Source organism: Kryptolebias marmoratus, linkage group LG10 (genome assembly GCF_001649575.2).
Source record: "Kryptolebias marmoratus isolate JLee-2015 linkage group LG10, ASM164957v2, whole genome shotgun sequence".
In the NCBI taxonomy this organism is placed as follows: Eukaryota; Metazoa; Chordata; class Actinopteri; order Cyprinodontiformes; family Rivulidae; genus Kryptolebias; species Kryptolebias marmoratus.
The window spans coordinates 8,235,473-8,255,295 of record NC_051439.1 but is presented as its reverse complement, the minus strand read 5'-3'; the positions used below and the strand labels follow the sequence as shown (position 1 = coordinate 8,255,295).

The window sequence follows — 19,823 nt, the reverse complement described above, 5'->3', positions numbered from 1 at the left end:
GGGGGGGGGGGGGGGGGGGGGGAGACACATAAATGTTCCCCGAGTTAAAAGAGGAGACGCGTAGCCTCAAAGTCTGGAAAAGTCAGCCGCTTGAGACCATTAACGTCGCCTTGAGAAACAAAAGGCAAAAGTGTTTTCCGCTTTACTTTTCTTTTTGTTTTTTTTTCCAGCTCCGACGGCCACTGTCGCAAAGCTGAGCTCACCCTCCGCCCTGATGAGAGCGGCCTCTCCAAACAAATCATGTTTTACAAGCCCTTTCCTCACAGCGAGCATGAGACAATAAACAGCGGTAATTGTGTCCCGGCGTGGCGTTTGAGCCGGGTAAGAAAATGGTGGTGGTGGTGGTGGGGGGGGGGTGTCCGAGGGCTTCGTGCCGCCGCTCCGGGGCGACATCCTCACCCTCAAGAAGACATAAACACTGCTTGTTATTCAGCCGGCGCAGCGGATTGTTCTTTTTTCGGTCCGCCGTATCCAGTGACAAAGACAAACAGCCTCGGAGCTCGTTGGTGCGCGCGCACGACTACGTGCGAGCGTTGTTCTCGGGCCGCGGTGTCAATGCTGCAGTGGAGTTACGGGTGGATTGTTGCCTTCAAAGGCGGCTCCGTTGTCTCGGCGACCACACAAATGTCTTGTCAGCTTGCGGCGGCTGGGCGGCTGAAAAGACGTGGCCCCCGGGGCGCAGATTTGTAGCGGTCTGACTGAGTGTTGACGCTTTCGCTCGCCGGCTGCTCAGTCACGATGTTTTGACGCTGCCATCGACCTAAAGGGGGAAACTTTTCTTTTCCTTTAAGTCTTGCAGTCTTTAGAAAGTAAATCCCTTTCTTCCCATCTTTTCCTCCTAAATCCCTTTCTTTTCTTTTAGTCTCTTTTTTATCATTATTATTATGATTGTTCTGTTCACCTGCAAGATCAAAAGAGCCTTTATTGGGCATTTAGCTGTCAGACGAGGTAACATGATGAATGGCGGTAGCATCTCTGGGTTTAGGGGCCTTAACTGCTTCACAAAACGTTGCTGAACTGTGGGATAAACGGGAGACGAGGTCCTCTGCGGCGACGAGAAACAATTCACTTCATTCTGCAGCGTGGGACGGCAGGAAGTCCCAGCTTTTAGAATTGTGAGGCCCGATTTCAGGACAGTTCTGGTTTCCTTAGTTCTGATAGCCGATGCGCCGCAGAAAACCTCCCTGCTTTGTTTTATCAAGTGGCCTGAACAAAAAGGGGATGACGCAACCCAATCTGAGGGGCTTTTCTGGTTGGGGCTTTCAAAGACGCTCCACCATCTGAACCCTTAGAGCAAAGTTTAGGTTGTACTTAGTGCACGCACTGAGGAACAACATGTTTTTGGCCAACTCTCAAAGCAGACCTTTTGAAGTGGAGTTCTGTGAGAAGTTGAGAACAATCACGAGCTCACCTGTTGTAGGTAGCTCCTTGGACTGGGTCGATGAGCTAATCGTAGTCTCTCACCGAGCTGCGACTGTTGGTGACGTAAAATTGTGAGAAAAACAGGCAATTCTCTTTGTTACAGTCTCGTAAAACTTTTGGGTGTTCACGACCAAACAAGTGAGCCAGGTGGCCGCCTTTTGTGCGGCCAGTTTTTCAAAACCACTCGTGTTTTTGTGTGCGCTACTTGCAAAGCTGTACTCTTGGCCGTGCACATTATTTTGTTGCCCACCTCTTGTCTCTCTTTGTACCCACCTTGGCAGTCACCCCCACATTTATAATTTAATCTCCGGGAATACACTTTTGATAAGATAGGCAGATTTAGTCCAGTTTTTTAACAGTTATTATTTTATCATTGGTGTGTTGTTTAGACCTAGACTTCAGGGGTGTAGCTTAGGATGCTGTCTGCCCTAGCCCTCCTGCTGCCCTCGGGTCAAAATGACCCCTCCATCTTCTACCTTTTAACTGTGGTCGGGTCATGAAGGCAACAGGTGGGAGAAACCCAGACCTCCCTTTCCTTAGCGACGCTCTCCAGCTGCAGGCCTGAGAGGATACATAATCCCTCCAGTGAATTTTGGGACTGCTCCAAAGTCTTTTCCCAGTAGGACATGCCTGAAAATCTTCCAAAGGGAGGCGTCCAGGAGGCATCCTAATCAGATGCCTGAACCACCTCAGCTGACTCCTTTCGATGAGAAGGAGCAGAGGCTCTACTCCGAGCCCCTCCTGGATGATAGAGCTCCTCACCTCATCTCTGAGGCTGAGCCCGGCCGCCCTACGATGGAAGCTCATTTCAGCCGCTTGTATCCAGGATCTCCTTCTTTCGGTCATGATCCAAACCTCATTGTCATGGGTGAGGGTTGGAACATAGCTGGATCAGTAAATCAAGAGTTTTGCCTTCCGACTCAACTCTTTTTCACCACGACTGATCGAAGGAACTGCCTCATTACTGAGGTCCGTCGATCAGTCTCATGGGTCATTTTGACTCAAGGGCAGCAGGAGGGCTAGGAGAGCAATCATGCAGGTGTCGAAGTACAGCTGTACTGCTCTAAAATTTGCAGAAACCGAACTGAGAAGGATTCGAGACAGGTTCAAGACACCCGCAACAAAATCGAGAATATTTCTTACACAGTGCTTTTATGTACTTTTTTTTTGAAGATGTTCAATATTCAAGCGACAAGACTTAAAATTGAGAACCCTTTGCAAATTTTTTGAGATCTTTTGGAGACTCCCTCACAAATGCAAACTAGTGAGGAGCCAAGAGCAAAGTGGATTGCTGCCATCTTAAAACAACTCTGGCCTCAGAAATGTCCCAGCGATTTATTTATCCAAGCACTGTTGTATATATCCTAACATGGCCCAAGCTGCACCAAAAAGTTTTACAAGATATAACTGTGTAATGCAATATAAACGGCAACGTAAAGGTTTATTAATTATGAATTTTGGGGGGAATAGACTTGCGTTAAGCTGGCAGTATTCTTCGGTCTTGGCTCTGCTTGGACGAGTTGTTAGCTCATGAATCTGGTCAGAGTTAACCCCTTATTTCGTTCAAAAAGCTATCTGCAACAGATATCGTATCATTTATTGACAACCTTTCAACAGAGCGCCGCTTCAGATGATCCATATTATTGTTTTAAATATTCAAAATGACAATTAAACATTTCGTCTCATTGCACACATTTATGCAGCTGGTATTGCAATAAGAACTGATCAGATCTAATGTTTGCTGTCTGTTACTCTTTAAACGAGACAAACGCACCGAGGACATAAAGGAGTCTAGAGAGAAGTGGTCCAGAGTTTTGGTTTGGATAATAAAAGTCAAGTGCCAGCCGACAATTTGCTTTTCAGGCTTCAGCTTTAAGCCACTACAGTGAAGACAAGGTCAAATCTAAATGATGTTAACAATGGTAAAAACAGCTGAAAGGACTTTGGGTTCTCGGCAAGCCGGAGTCGTTTAATGTGAGGAAGAGTAAAACAAAACCTGAGGAGATTGTTTGTGAGCCTCGGGGTGCGAGTGGGAAGTTTATAAGCCTCGTCTTTTAGTGTTTTTCTAGGCACCAGAGCTTAGGACCTGGAATAAAGTTAGCAGAGAGATAATTATCGGGGCTGACAAACCGTCCAAGATGTCCCACCAGAGTCTGATAGAACTATATTGGAGATTTAGTGGACTTGGACGGGGCAGGGTGTTTTTAATTACAGTGATGCTTACTGCAGATCAAAGTGCACCCAGTGAAGTCCTTTAATTGGTTCATGATAATGGAAACTCTGAGAACCATCCTTAGCATGCATGGATTCCTGCAGGCTTTTTTTTATTTTATTTTTTTACTGACAGAGTAGTTTGAAAGGAGTCAAAAAACTGAGTGCGAGGCTGCACAAACGCGAGGGAATTCAGGCCTGAGACGGATTTCTTGGACACCTTGAAAGGGAGCCGAGGAATGCCGTAAACCACACAAAAAACGGCAGATATTAGGGGAACCAAACATAAGAAAGCAATAAACCGAACTCTAAAGTCGAACTCTGAACGCAGAGCCCACAAACCGTGAGGCTGCCTTTTCAACTCAGATCTGAGGACATGTGGGTCTGTCACACACTCAGAGGAAGAATCTGTTACAAACAGAGACGGGATGTGAGACATACGTCAACGCAGAGTCGATGATGGCGAAGGTCTAGAGCGCTTACTCATTACCCGTTTTTTCTGTCCTGCAGATGTAGCGCTTATTTACCCCCAAGACCCCGTGCTTCGCATGGGCTCCAACCTGACCGCCAGCTGCTGGGTCCACCCGGACCTCGGCGTCCACGCCAGCTCGCTGTTCTGGACGCTGAACGGCCAACAGGTGCCCAGCTCCCTCTACAGGGTGCTGAGCCCGAGCAACCTCAGCCTGACGCTGGTCGGCCTCAACGCCTCCAGGCAAACGTCGGGGGACAACCTCGTCTGCCACAACCACAAAGGACACATACTGGCCGGCTCCTGCCTCTACGTGGGGAGTAAGTTGAAAGACTAACACCTCGAAAATCACGCTGTGCCCGTCTGCTGTATCTGTCTCTGCTCCGTGGTTAGAGGAAGTTCAAGCTAATTGCAGCAGAGCACTGGAGGAAGGAGGGATATGCCGTAGAGATGAGAGGAATTTCAAGGAAATGAGAATAAAAGGGAAGGGAAGGGTTTTTTTACGTGTCCCTGTGCAGTTGAAGCTGTATTTCACGTTTAGTGTTGCTGCCTTCAGAGCCGGTCATGGGCCTCGGTGAGACCACCTGTGTGGTCCACTATCACTCACAGGGAGTGGGCCGGGCGTTTTACACTCAAAACCACATTTATAACTCAACATTTAGGTTTAATTTCGGGATCTAACTGTTAATTTGGTGTTTGGTTATATTCTTCACGAGGAGTCCTTAACACCAAAAAAGACATTTATTGTTTTTAATAAAAATATATCAGTTTCCAAAGGTGGCTTCATTTAGCACAAAACTAAGCGGGCTGACATTCCATCTTTAGTCAGTAATTATCGCCACGGAGTTAGCCGTGTCTGTGAGTTTGTTTGTCAGTTAGCAAAATATCTCATGAATCAGCGAACAGATCTGAACGAAACCCAACAAGCATTGGGCGTACATCTATAGCAGGTCTAAGCGAACACAAAAATAGCTGTGAGTGAGTGCATTTAGAAAATATTGAGCTTCAATTTGGCGTGGTAGTAGCCGAGCGTCATCCCCAACACATACTCTGAGTGCGAACAGGTTCTTCATTATCACTTTGACTTTCAAGGCGGTTTGTAGGTGAAATCATTCCTTCAAAGAAAGGCGGCTTTTTAATCCTACGGTCCAGGCCAAAACGTACTCCAGCACTAAACAACACCTTTGACACTTTGATGTTTTTACTTATTAAAACATGTTGTCTTATATGACTAAAGCTATTTAAATTGTTTTGTTATGTGTATAGTGTATATTGTAACCAAAGCCAGTCTTTGAAACAAATATTGTTCTTCTGTTCTTGTTATTAGTTACATGTTTGTTTAGTAATTGAAAAAAAAAATCATTGCGGTTTTCTATTTTTTTTTTTTTTTTAATTAAGGCAAACTTTAAACCTTTTTGCAGTAGTATCTTAAAGTAGAAACCTACTTTTTAACAGATTGTTGTTCCGGTTGTTTAGGATAGGATAAGATAAGGAAGCACTTTGTTAATCCCCAGTTTAATTTTTTTTTTTGTGTGTGTTTCCCAGCGTAACTATTAATTATAATAATGTACAAATGAACAGTTTTGCCTCTGAGAAATACACCAACGTCATCGTTGCGAAGTCTGGGGTAGTTTAAGAAGTTAACACAAAGAAAAAAAACACATTTCCAAAGTTCTCACATGTTTAACATGTGCAGCCCGTGTTGATCTAACATGTTTTCACAGGTGGAAAACGTGATTTTCCTGTAAGGATTATATCATACAAGTTATTCAAGATGGCATTATTTTTGTATATCGCAGAATTATTTTTTACAGTGTAATCTGTTATAAAAAATCATTATATCACCAGTTGTTTTCTCCATAAAAGAAGGTTTATTTTGGGATTAGTTTTCAAACTAGACGTGATATGGTCTCACAACTCCACAATTAGGAGGGCGTTGTTGTAAATGAGCACATCCATTTACCTTTCAAACAAGTGTTTGGAGAAATAATTATGACAATAACTTTTATATTGACGTTCACTTTCTTTAGTTCTGACATTAATGTTTGCCTTCAGACAGGCGAAGAAAACAAATAAGACTGACTTTTTTTTAGAGACAAGGAAATGTAACCACAAAGGAATATGTGCAGGCGTTTTCTCAGACACACACACACACACACACACACAGGGAAGCAGTCGGGGTCTCGGTCTCTGTGTGACACTGGTGATGAGGACCCCGTGTTCTGACAGATGAAGAATATTGGCACACACGGACCAATTAGGGAACAATACCTGCAATTTCCGAGGAACATCGCTAATGGGTGCGTCCCACTCTGGAGGACATGGCTGCAGTTTTGGGCCCCTCACTGACCTCCATTTCCCTCCTCTTCCTCCTGTCTCCGTCTTCGTCCCCCTCCCCTCCCCCCGGCTCGTTCTGTCCCTCCAGTGCCGCCGGAGAAACCCGTCAATCTGACCTGCTGGTCCCGGAACACCAAGGACCTGACGTGCAGCTGGGCTCCTGGAGGAAAAGGGGAGACTAACATCAGCACACAGTACAAGCTCAAGTACAAACTCAGGTACACACACACACACACACACACACACACTGCAGAATACACTTCCTGTAATAAACCTTTCAGCCCTCACCAGTTGCAGCGTTAACATTATTTTAACTTAGCGTGTTGAAGAATTCGCTTCTTGGCCTGGAAGAAAGGATGCTGGGATACTTCTGTGAGCCACCAGCTCTGAGCTCATAAACACCTCGTTAAATCTAACCTTTCTGCTTTAATCACGGTAACAACAGCAACGCAAACACTGCTCTGACAAAGGAGGAACGAAGAGGCAACGTGTTGCTCCGAAACTTGAGCACGACGGCTTAGAAACGGGATCTAAAAAGGAATAAATAACTAGGTAATATAAAAGTACTTTAAAAAGTACACAACACAGGGGCTCGCGGTGGGTATTTGTGTAAACAACGTGAGCAAAGAGATGAAACATTACACCTTTTCTAAATCCAAATACATTAAATTATGATTATTTTCTTGCGTTCTTCTAAAAGAACTTGAAAGCTAAATTGGTAGCAGATCAGAATGTTTTATCTTTTTTGGCAAAATGCACTTTTATGAAGCTAAAAAGGTAAAAGCAGTGTAGGAGACATGAAAACCAGTTTTACAGAAGTTACATCAGGGACGATTTGGAACAAAACTCCTTCATCAAATGTCGTCTGTATTCATTTATCCCCGCAGTTTAAAGACACGACGGTTCAAACATTTCCAGTTCTGTCCGAGCCAGCTGAACGCAGCCACGATAAGTTCAGACCTGAACGCCGTTTCACAAACAAAAACCTCGTAACGCGTTCAGCAGGAAGCCGGATTGGTCCGCAGTGCTTTTCCCAGTTGATTCAGACATTTTTTGTTCCCCTCCCCCCCGCTCTAGATGGTACGGAACAGAGAAGGAGTGCGAGGATTACCGCCACGCGCGGCCGTACTCGTGCAGCATCACCCAGGACCTGCACCTCTTCACGCCGTACGAGATCTGGGTGGTGGCCTCCAACCAGCTGGGCCGGGCCGCCTCCGACGTCATCATCCTTGACATCCTGGATGTGGGTGAGTGGGAGAAGAAGCATGCGGGTCCTAATGCTCAGATCCGATTTTTATTTTTTTTGCGTTTACATTTGAAACACAACCGCCATCAGACTCCACTGTGAACAGTCTCCGGTTCCCGAAATGACGTCACACTCCGCTCGCTGAGTTTACCGAAGTACATATGGACGCTGTGAGTGTTGGCATGTGTGTGTATTGATTCAGAAGCTGCTGTCCAATCGGCGCCAACCGTACATCCAAATGGTAAACGGTAAAAGAAGGTGGAGAAGGAAAAAGGGCGGAAATGTTAACGTTGAGCTTCATTTTTGGCGCTGTGGCTGCCGCCTCTGAGCAGAGATGTGTGTGGATGGAGTCAGAGCCAGGAGTGGTGGGACTTTGACATGTGGGACCTCCGTCCTTTCAACAAACATGAACGTTCACACTGAGGTCTCTTTGAAAAACACCTGATATGTACCCGATTCTGTACCACATACGGAAAAGACCTGGGTCAGATATGAAAGAAAGTCTGATTTGTCACGTTCACACTGCCATGAAAAAATCTGAATAGGTTAGCCTTAGGTCTCATTTTCTCGGGATGATGGATAAACCAGCGTTTAAGCTTATGAGGCTTCAAAACCAGCCAGTTTCACTCCAGGTCATGTTTTTCCTCCTTATAGTCCAACCACCTAAGCATCGTGGTAAAACAATATTTTACTCCCTTTTTCAGGTTTGGCATAGGAATTCATTTTGTCCTCTGGCTAAAATTAACCCTTTTAATTCTCATCTGTAAAGCTTAACAATTAAAGTAAATTAAAGGAATAAAAACAAAGTTGGAGCTAAAGAGGCCCTGAAATACGTCTCCCAGTAAGCTAACAGTTCTCAACACATGGTTTTAAGGTTCTTAAATCCTTGTTAAAGCAATGTGGGAGCATCAGTTTGTGGTTTGACAGATGGGCTAATTAACCACCAGCAGTCAGCGCAAAGCTAAGCTAGCTATCTGTCATCTGCCAGCCTCCTAATTGAAGCTAAATATCTGAAGACTTAAACTGATTTAACAAATATGACAGAGATGATGTTCTTTTAACTAACTAGCTTTAAACAAAAATGTACAAATGAAGTGTTTTTATCGTCGTAAAGTCGCCAAAAAGGCAGCTCTTTTTAAACATTTAGTGCAAAGCGAGCACTTTAAGGATTCATTTTTGCCCAGAAATGCCCTGGAACCAGGACAGTTTAGCTTCTGATTGAAAGCCGAAGCAGATTGGAGGCCAACACATTTGTACTTTGTGTTTTACAATCAATTCTTGCTCTGACTGATGGACGCCTGGTGCCCACAGAGGCCCTCAAAGTGCAGCAATGACCCGTGGAACATGGCGGATTCTGTCCCTAACCGTAAAAGATGGAGAAGATCAACAATCCATTTAACTGAGGCTGAAAACATCACAACAGCACATCTTCTGCAGCCACCTGAAAGGCTGATACAAGAAGGATTGTTTCCAGGAGTCATTTGAACGCCAGTCTTCCAAAGTCATATATCGTCGCCGACTTCTCCATGTCGCCCTGCTCTAATCGTTGGGACTTTATGACGCCTGTGCGTGCGTATTTATGCTGTTTTGGGGCTGGACAGACCACGGCGTTCCACTCAGAGGTCTACAGTCTTCTGAGTCGCGCTCATCCACCGAGGGACCCAGGAATATGCATCACAGATTTTGCAATAAAGCGGACACAAAACCACCAATTAAGACACGAATGATGGGTTTTGTGCTCCTATAGGCGTCCAGTTTCTGTAGCAAATGCAAGAAGGAACCAGTCTGGCCATTCTTCAACCGTATCTGCCCTCAAGACCGTTTTAAGAGTTTTCTTTTTCCTGAGCATTTAGCAGCTGTATGTTTAAATCCCTGCAGACCAGTTGCTGAAATAATCTGTCAAGCAGCTCTGGTGCAAGCGACCGAACCTTTCGTGTTCACGGTTTTACTCCCAAATTTAGATACGTGCTTTAAAAAGCCCTACATGCTGAGTGAAAACAGGATTATCTAGGAATCCTATAGCTAATAAAACAAATAACAAAGGCGCTAAAAGGATAACGCCTTGCTTTCATCTCGTGACCCCCTCCGGTTCGGTTCATGGCATCCATGTTAGGAGCTGGGATCCAAGCGGCTTTGGCTTCGAGATGTTGGCGCCCCATTCCGCTTTACATGGTCCTCGCTCTCTGTGTGGTTAGTGCAAACACAAGGCTGATCAAAAGGACTTCAGCCTGATAGGAACTGAGCAGTATTCCCTTATAAAGTTGAGCCGTGAGGTCTGTTGCTTGGCTTAACGCAGTTTAAGCAAATGGAGCCTAAGAACTCCATGCCCACACCTGGATGTGCACGCTTCTGTTGGGACCGTGCGTGAAAGCACCTTGACGTGACTTTTGTTGCGAGGAAAACGTTGAGCTGAAATGAAACCGGCACCTTGCTAATTTTCTCTTTACTCATGCTCGGTGGACCCGACACAAATAAACATTGTAGACACGCAGACAGACACGCGAAGACTGCTGGAATGTCCCGCGCCTGATCCTCCGGAGCTAATCCCGTCTCCGAGGCAGGCTGCAGACCCCCCCGAGGCCAGAACAGTTTGGGCTTTGAGGCTTTAAGACTTGGACCTGAAATAATACGAGCTGATTAGCCTGGAATGCCTCACCTGACTCGCTCCCAGCACACTCTGATCCTTTCTGGGGAACATGTCTGGAGAGGAGTGTTGGGTTTCCACGGGTGGACACGCCACGGGCGAGGAGACGAGCGGCCATCAAGCTGGAATCCCTTTCTTCTCGCTAACGTCTGCGAGCACACACCTGTATACACACCCCGGGGGGCAGGGCGGGGTGTGGAAACAGAGGGGCAGCCAGAGCGTGGGCGGAGGGCGGACGAGGGTGGGGGATCTCGTCTGGTTTTGTCTCGGTCTCGGCGACCCAGCCTTCCTTTTTCATTCGCACGTTTTCCGCTACAGGAGCGGGTCACAAAGAAACCACACCTGCCGTCGGCTCGTTGAGTCACATCCTCAGTCATGTGCCGTGGAAACACCTTCAGCCCTCCCGCATTCCTCAGCCGCAGGGAGACGCCGGAGCCGAGGAGGCTAGAGGGAACTTGCACTGCCGCCCGACTCTGGGGATGACGGCGTGGCGCGGAGCGACACGAGATACGCCGTGAATCATAGGTGTTTTAGAGTTCACCGTCTTTGATCTGCGAGTGCGTGAAATTTGCGGTTGGCAAATTTCACGCACGCTTCCCTGCCACACACACACACACAGCAATGTTCACATTCATTTAACCGATGCATCATGTTCCCGTCAGGAATGCGTTTGAGTGAGCTGGGGGTGTTTTCATTTAAACTTTTAAAATAATAGTTTGGGATTTTAAACATAGCTAAATTAAAAGCATTAGGACCCAAAACTCCACCACCTTTTTTTTGTGTGTTTTTGATTCAAATTTCATTTCTTGGGCTTGACAACTTCTTTCATACAATCGTTATCGCACTAAAAGCACCTAATTTAACAAAAATGTACATTTTTACTTCACTTTGTACACAACAGAATATTCTTTTTAGGGATTAAGCAACTTAAACATCCATATTTATAATTTTAATTAATTATACACTCAAAAAAAGAACTTGTGAAATATATATATATATATATATATTTCACAAGTTCTTTGAATATGTTGAATATGTTTCATTCTGTAATGTTGATTTCCATTCACATAAAAGGATAAAACATTTCACAAACATTAACTCAATATGTTTATGTTGAAGTGAATCGAACGTGGGTTTTTTTGAGTGTAACTCTGCGTAGAACTTCTTGTATCTGTTTTTAAACTAAATTTAACCGATTTACCTCCATAAATAGGGCGAGATCTCCCTAAGTCTGAACAGTTGGTGTGTAATTGCAATGTCTGATTTGTTCAATTTTCATACCATTGTGTCATTTTTACATTTCCAGCCTCTCCAGCTTTGGATTTCACCCTTCCTCGCGGTCTGACACGCCCTCTCACTTCTCCTCACTCTCGATCTCATCACGAGGAGAGTTTCAATGATGTGTTTAAACGGGAACCGAGAGGCGCTGCTTAGTCTTTCCTATCGAGTGAAAAGGAGTGGAGGGGGGGCTAAGACGGCGCATTAGATGACTGTTGCTGTGAAACCGGTAATTACCGACAGTTTTAGGAAACCACAGCCTCTCTTCGTGTGGAGTGGGCTCGCCGTCGTTGCAGCGCGAACGCCACATGAAAGCTAAACTCATCTTTTTTTTTCTCCTCTGAATATTAATGCTAAGTTTGATCCAGTTTTGTCAAAAAGCGCCACACTTTTGTTCCTTAAGACGACTGACAGCTCGCGCCAACACCGCGTTGACTTTCAAACCTCCTGATGACCCGAAACAAAACTCCTCTTCCTCTCTGTTTTTCCGTCTTCGTCCTTCGTCCTTCGTCCGTCCCCCCTCCTCCTCCTGCTCCTCTCCCCTCCCCGGGGGGGTGNGGGGGGGGGTGTTATTTTTTTTTTACCCCCAGTTTGTTTATGGGATTGCCATTGTGAATGGAAACAGAGGATCGCATTAAAACGATCTCAAAAGCCCCGGCCCGAAACGAGCGCATTAAGACAATGCTCTGTCGCTGCGTGTTTGTTTGTCCGCGAGGTAATCGTTGGCAGATGAATGTCGAGCCATCAGGACCTCGAATGCAACACGAGCCCCCGCGGACTTCTGCCAGGACCGAACCGTCTCTCCGACGGGCTCATCTGGGGGTGCCAGAATATCCGTACATCCCATTCGGTGCCGGTTTTTTTTCTTGGCTAAAAATAGAACTTGGGTGACAAAAAATGGACTTGACGTTACTAATTGGACTAAATCGGTTGAATTTTTTTATTGGTTTTGTGCCGACTTCATTTAAAGGAAAGCGGAAACTTTATTACAACACGCTAATTAAATAAAACGGCAAGTGTCGGGTCTGATCGTGCTTTAATCTGGTATTGATGAGTCGATTTATTTACCCAGTCACATGGTCAAAGAGTCTTAATTTGACATACCAACACCATACCCAGATCTGTAGGGGAAAAAGAAGAAGAAGAAATAAACTGTTTTGGTTTAATAAATCAGGAAGTCAAGAGATATGCTGCATATTGGGTCGAAAGCTTGATCGGGTTTTCGGGGCTGCGTACGTCTACAAGCAAAAAGACAGAAAATAAGAAACTACAGAAAGTTTCTATTTCTATTTATACATTTCAGAGATTTTCAGATCATTAGGAATTAGGGTCTGAGATCTTGTAGGACTGAAAATGAGTTCATAGCTTGTATAATTTGTAATATTGTACGTGTTGTAGATAGATCTTTGATGGTCCTAAGTTTGGAGGAAGAGGGTTTGATTCCGACAGGACGGACGAGCTAATGGCTAATCTAAAGACCAAAGTGGATTGTTAAGGATTTAAAACAACTCCATCTTGTTGCAGTTCATGTGAGCGCCATTTGGAAACCTTTATAGCCATCAGATTGACATCGCATGGTTCTTTACGTGAAGTTATGTGGTTATTTGCGAGTAAACAGCCGCAGCAGCAGCTCGTTACGTTGGGGCGCTTCTGGAATAACAAGGTGATGCAAAAGTAAAGGTTTATCAAGCCCCGTCCTTATGAACCAAATGTTCGAGACTGAGGTCGTTTTAAGACGACAGCAACCCAATTTGGTTTAGCTCTGCTTGGACTATTTGTTAGCTCATCAGTCATGTCAGAATTAAGCTTTAACTCTCAGACATCTGCTTGTTCAAAGAGCTATCTGCAGCAGGTAAGATAGTGACTGTTCACAACTCTCCCCTTTAAAAGTTTTATGAGTCAAGTTGTCCCAAACAAAGTGAGTTCTAATAAAGAATCTCTCAAATTTCTCTACTAATGTTTGGTTTTTTAAAGCAGGAACCAGAGGATAAAAATCTTTTTATATCTGCAAACAGCCTCCAGTTGGTTTAAGACAACGTTGTAATCGTTCGGCGTCGAACTCTCGCCCCCTGCAGTGACCACCGACCCCCCGTCGGGCGTGAGCGTCAGTCGCGTCGGCCAGTTGGAGGACCAGCTCAGCGTCCGCTGGGAGGCCCCGCCGGCGCTCAAAGACTTCCTGTTTCAAGCCAAGTACCAGATCCGCTACAGGCTGGAGGACAGCCAGGACTGGAAGGTAAGGAAGAGACGTTCAGCGAGCAGAGCGCCAATCTGTTCCCTTTGTCCTCCAACACGCAGACACACAACCAGCTGTTTTGCATCTCAAGCCCAGTGTGTTTAAAGCGCTCTCTGCCAGGTGAGTTAATAGCCGGGCCTGTCAAAACCTTCGTGGAAAAAAAAAATCATCATCATAGAAATCAGGTTTTAATAAGGCAGAAACCTTAGGCCAAATCCACTGTAAACAAGTTCCTCGCAAAGCTTTTATGAATGAAAAATACGCGGGGAGAGAGAGAGAGAGAGAGAGAGAGTCTGTCATGCAGATGGAACTTCAGAGAAATCATTTTCCTCGGGACAGGAGGGAGGGTTCAGCTGTAATTAAGGAGGAATTACACCGTCGTAATATAAGCAAGTCTTTACTCGCAAAGTGGAAAAAAAAGGGGGGAAAAAAAAACAAAAAAACGGGGGAGTGGAGAGGTGCGGCGGAGCGACGATAGCGTTCGAAGGAGGAGAGAGGAGGCTCCGATCCAAGTGGCTTTAAGGGCCGACAGTGGAAACAAAGCACCTCTGAACCGGCCCTAATCATGAGGTCATGCTGAGGAATGGAGGGATACGTCTCGGCGGTTAATGTCTTCAATATGGCCGTAAAGACGCTCACTTGAAGCGTCTGCCTCTTTGGCTTCGCCCTTACATCACATCATTAGCACTCTGCTGCCTGTAGCTCACAGGCTCTGCTTTCTGCCGGAGTGTTTACAGACAGGACGCCAGAGAGAAAGACGGGGTGGGGGGGGGCGATCGTTCGCCACCAGTTATTGCAACATGCCGGTTTCGTTCGCCGAATCCTGAACGGCGTTTCTCTGTTTTCGAGTACCTGCGCGCACACCCCGTGTTTGTGCCTCTGTGTGTGCGTGTGTGAGTGTGTGTGTGTGGCACGTCCAGCTGTGTAATAAATAATCGGGACCAGATTTTCACCCGGCGGGCGCGGCTGCACTAAAATAGTTTGATAAACACGCTGATCAGGAGCCGCCAAACAATGTGGTGTTCCCGCGTGTGTGGGTCCGGGCATGGTTTGTGTTTTCTGCGTCGTGTTTTAGTTTGTGCCCGTTGGTATTTAATGCTGCGGTGGGACCTCCAGCGCTCAGCTCATCAGTGTTTTTTTTTCTTTCTTGTCTAGGTGATGGATGACGTCGGGAATCAGACGTCGTGCAGACTGGCTGGACTGAGACCCGGAACGGTGTATTTTGTCCAGGTGTGGTGGATCTGTTCAATCCAATTCAGTTTATTTATATAGCGCCCGTCTCAGGGCGTAGCACAGAAACATTCAGACATTATAAAGAGCAAATTAGTAAAAGTCATCTATCCAAGAAAGCCACAGATGGCGACAGTGGAAAGGAACGACTCCCTTTTAACAGGAAGAAACCAGAACCAGGCTCAGGATGGGCGGCCGTCTGCCTCAACAGCTCAACTGGCCGGTCCAGGTGTAGTTCCTATAGCCAGAAAGACACACATTAATTAAAAATACAAACATGGAGAGCAGAGCGAGTAAAGGCAGCAGCTGAGAGAGGAAATGTGGTCAGTTTGTCCTCCAGCAGTCTGAGCCTATAGCAGCAGAACTAAGGGAGAGCTCAGGAAACCCAAACCAACCCTAACTATAGGATTTATCAGAAAGGAAAGTCTTAAGTCTCATCTTAAAAGCAGACAGGAAGTCAGCCTCACAGACAGAAACTGGAAGCTGATTCCACAAGAACTGAAAGCTCTGCCTCCTGTTCTACTTTTAGAAACTCTAGGAACCAGAAGTAAACCTGCAGTCTGAGAGCGACGTGCTCTGTTAGGAAAATATGGAACAAGAAGATCTTTAATATAAGATGGAGCTTGGTTGTTGAGAGCTTTCTATGTTAAAGGGAAGATTTTAAATCCTGTTCTGTGTCTATGTTCACTCGTCCGAGCGTCAGATGAGTCTTATTCATGATGCGTTTTTTTTTCCTCCCCCCCCACAGGTTCGTTGTAACCCCGTGGGCATCTACGGCTCCCGCAAAGCCGGGATCTGGAGCGAGTGGAGCCACCCCACAGCTGCCTCCACACCCCACAGCGGTGAGACGTCCCCCTCAGAGGAGCTCATATGTGCTTGAGCTCAGCGTCTTTCACCGTTTCCATCCCTTAGGGAAGCGACTTGTCGCCGTACAAATGCAGAAAATGCTGCTATAAGTCTTCGTGTGGGGTTTTTTCCGTTTTTGTTTGTTTGTTTTGGGAGTTTTATTCCTGACAGATGAACTGATCAGTGACTACAGCGTCGTTTAGATGCAGCACAAATCATTTCTTGGTATAGAGAGGAGGAAAATGCTCGTGTGAGCTCTCAGCGCTGTTTGCTGCTCTGGATTTAGTGCGTTTGTTGCTGACGTAGGCGTACAGTAAGCGCTGGGGAAAATGTTATCTTAAGCTGACCACGAGCAGAAACCACAGTCCCAGAAACAAAGCCCCGTTCAGTGAAAAATCCACATTTTTCTGCGAGGCTTTCTCGGAAGGGGGAAAAGCACAGACAGTTCTCATCCGGGGCATCTTCGCTGCTGCGCTGGTTTCCTGGGTTCCTTTAAATTGTTGCAGCCGTAGTTTGTAGTCCATCCACCCAATTACACCAAGTGTAGAAGGGGAAAAAAATCCAGCTGAGACATTTATTTTGAAAGGAAACATTGTGTACATATCTGAATAAAATAAGAGTTGAAACAGTCTTATTTTTGTTCATTTGATTCCTGTTAATAGCAGACTCAGTGCCAATTAGGAATTCTGAATCCTTCAATAATAGATAAATAAGAAACAACAGAGTAATGAAAATAATATTAGCTGGTTTCTTTAAATGCAGTAACTAAGGTTTGAACAAAAGCAAAATTGAACAACTTGGTTTGACCAAAACACATAGACAGAATGGTGTTTTTGACACCTAAAAATAGGGTCTCAAGCACAATAAAATGTGCATTTTTACTTGAAATGTTCCCTTTATGAGCCTAAAACCGGAGCAGTAGTCTTGTTTTTCCTGCCTCAAAACATGAAATGATGTCACATTCTTTTCATTTTTGCTGAACCGTTTGTAGTTCAGCTTCAATGCATTTTCTTTCTTCTTCAACTTGTAAATCACAGTGTCGCGCCATGAAAGACTCCATCAGGATCCGGGGGCTGAATATGTGAATTCGGATTGATTCTCTCCGTTAAATCGACTTGTTCCTCCTCTCCCCTCTCAGAGCGGCTGATGTCGGGCTCCTGCGACTCCAAGTCGAGCGGCGACTCCAACTCCACGCTGCGCAGGGAGCTGAAGCAGTTCTTCGGCTGGGTAAGAAAGCACGCGTACGGCTGCAGCAGCATGTCCATGAAGCTGTACGACCAGTGGAGGGTGCTTATGCAGAAGTCCCATAAAACTCGCAACCAGGTAGGTAAGCATCGCCAATGCCGAGAAGAAGCATGCCCAAACACACACACACACACACGTTTTCCCCGTGTCACGTCCTGCGCAACGCAAACAAACTGCAAACCTTTCGGCAGAGCTGGATTCGTAACAGACTCCATCTTTGTTCCAGGTTCTCCAAGGGGATAAATCGTAGCACATGCTGGCTTTTACGAGGAGAAACGGAAAAGGAACCGAGTGAATGCAGGTCGAGTTTTGTTTTGTTTTGTTTTGTTTGTTTGTTTGTTTGTCTCCACGTGCGAATGAGAAAAAGAGGCCGCGTATCGGAATCGCCGAGACAATTAGCTCCGGCCATTTTTTTTTTTGTTTGTTTTTTTTGTGGCGGATTCCAGCTGCGGCCCCAGCAAGAGGAAATCCAAAGGAAAATTGTGGGGAACGCTTCGTTCTGGGGTGTGATCATTTCCATTTCAACACAACGGTGCGACATGACTGACCGCCGGACGTCTGCTTGTCGCGGCACCGCACACTCTGTGGACTTCCCTGCTCCCGCCGCAGCAGCTCGCACCCTGAAAGTGATAAAAAAACAACAAATCTGGCTTGATCCGAAGTGTTGGCTGATTAAAGAGTTGTCTGTGTGTGTGTGTGTGTGTGTGTGTGTGTGTTAGGGGGGGGTTCTCCCGTTGGTCCAAAGCACCATCTAGTGGCTGCTCAGCATCCATGGATTCTCCGAGTGACGCCTGCAGCGAGGCACTATTGTAAAAAGAGAAAGTAACAGATTATAATGCAGTATTTTAACGACAGCTTTGTTTTAGAGGTGCCAAGCTGGTTCGCCCAGCACGCGACTGATGACACGTGTGTCTGTGTGTGTGTGTGTGTGTGTGTGTGCGTGCGCGTGGAAACGTCTCACTGCCTTTTATTTTTGTACTGAGTTGTACCAGTGTATTTAAAGTATAAAGCTATGTTTTATAATTCCTTAAATTATGTGTAGCTAGTAAAGACTGTACAATGACTGAAGTTGTTATTGATCTCTGATGGTGTTCCATAAAAAGTGCTGCCAGAAACATGACGTTTGACTGGTTTTATGTTTGTGTGTGTGTGTGTGCGCACTGGTAAAACCAATAGTGGGGTTTTGTGGAAAGGGTACGAACAATTAATATCTTATCTATTGGAAATAGCTCTTTGAACGATCTTGGTTTGGAGAAGTAAAACTGACACCACTGTCCTGTTTTGCATTACACGTTTATGTAACTCCGATTCCCCAAAGAATTATATAAGGGTTCATACAAAATATATTTCACAAACCTTTAAATACCTTGATATTACTGCTGGAAGTGCTACAGCAGGCGCTACTGCTGCTAAACAAGCCCAAATTCCTTTTAATCAACTATAATGCAGGATTTGTAGCAGAGTAGGGTTTAAAATGAAGTGTTTGCTCAAACCAGTGAAGGGTTGAAGCCACTAGTCTCTGCTCAGACTAGCCATTAGCTTGTCAGTTCAGTCAGAAATACACCGTTTCTCCAAACTGGGTTGGTTCAAAGAGCTACCCGGGTACAATCTTAGCATTTTCACATAAAGATCTGAACTATATCTTTAGGAAAGCAGATGAACTGAGGTACTCAATTAAGTGCTTTCTCGTTTTTACTTAGAACTTGTTCCAAATAAAGTATTTAATCAGGGAGATGAGGGGAAAAAAAAGGTTATATTTAGTATTCAAATGTAATCTTTGCTATTCAGCTTGGCAGTCGACATCAGAAGGCAAAGTTTCCAAAAACCTGTTTTCACTTATGATTTCTGCTCGTGTTTCTTGTGCTCCAGTGTTTATCATTCCTTTATTAAAGTACGCCCTGGAAACCAAGCTGCACTGAAATCCCGAAGAGGGGGCGTCCTGTTTGTTCCTCGACTCCAGAGTCGATCCAGAGCGGCGGCAAAGTACAGTGCTCCGTACTCGTCCAGCACGTCCGGCCGGTTCATGCTAACGGACAGACACACGGGCAAGAAACGTGGCATCTTTGCCTGTCGACGATCGGTGATAGGAATCCAAATCACAGCCTGAGACCACGTCGTCCGAACCGCTACAAGAAACATGAAACCAAGGGTCTGAGGTTACATCACTCAGGTGGATGTGGACGATGTTGGAGGGAAATTAAAATTTCTGTTGTAGATTATAAAAACCACAGCATGTTAAAACTGAATTTTGTCCCCTTTTTTTCCAGGTATTTCAAGTTAAATCACATTAAATGGTATAAAGGTGGCATTATCTGCAACGAAATTCAGCTCTTTTTGTATTTGGACCTGACGGTTCTCAGAAATGCAGCCTCAGATGGAAGGGAAATTTAAAGAAAAAGCTGCCATCTTCTCTCTGAATCAGGCCAGCTCTCTGTCCCCGTCACATCTTTGAACGCCTCTCGGCGCTCCTCGGGGGAAACCTGAGACCCCGCTTGTGTTTCCTGCCCGTGCCCAGCCGTGCGGTGACTTCGTCTCCGTCTGCTGTCACCTCAGAGTCTGGTTACTGCACCTGTGACCACTCAGTCACCGGGGCTTGAAATTTAAACCAGTGTAGAGTTTTTTGTTTTTTTTTTCTCCTCTCAGTTCTTACCTTGCTCTCGAA

General features: G+C 45.5%; 2 protein-coding genes across 3 annotated transcripts in view; one reads left to right on the top strand and one right to left on the bottom strand.

Moving 5' to 3' along the window:
- keap1a (kelch-like ECH-associated protein 1a) overlaps positions 1–6,490 on the bottom strand; it is a 40,664-nt gene extending 34,174 nt beyond the window's left edge. The window contains exon 1 of the mRNA XM_025006262.2: positions 6,374–6,490. The gene's annotated coding sequence lies outside the window, so the exon portion shown is untranslated. The remainder of the gene's footprint in view (positions 1–6,373) is intronic.
- The window catches only part of crlf1a (cytokine receptor-like factor 1a), a 19,816-nt gene extending 1,535 nt beyond the window's left edge, over positions 1–18,281 (top strand). Inside the window, exons 2-9 of one of the 2 annotated variants that reach the window (XM_017409767.3) lie at positions 4,144–4,422; positions 6,528–6,657; positions 7,517–7,686; positions 13,683–13,840; positions 14,996–15,070; positions 15,819–15,912; positions 17,055–17,239; positions 17,388–18,281. In XM_017409767.3, the coding sequence (XP_017265256.1) occupies positions 4,144–4,422; positions 6,528–6,657; positions 7,517–7,686; positions 13,683–13,840; positions 14,996–15,070; positions 15,819–15,912; positions 17,055–17,239; positions 17,388–17,411 (1,115 nt within the window). In that variant the 3' untranslated portion in view covers positions 17,412–18,281. Of the gene's footprint in view, positions 1–4,143; positions 4,423–6,527; positions 6,658–7,516; positions 7,687–13,682; positions 13,841–14,995; positions 15,071–15,818; positions 15,913–17,054; positions 17,244–17,387 lie in introns of both variants that reach the window. The other variant, XM_017409776.3, reaches the window with a different exon arrangement.
- Positions 18,282–19,823: the final 1,542 nt, after the last annotated feature.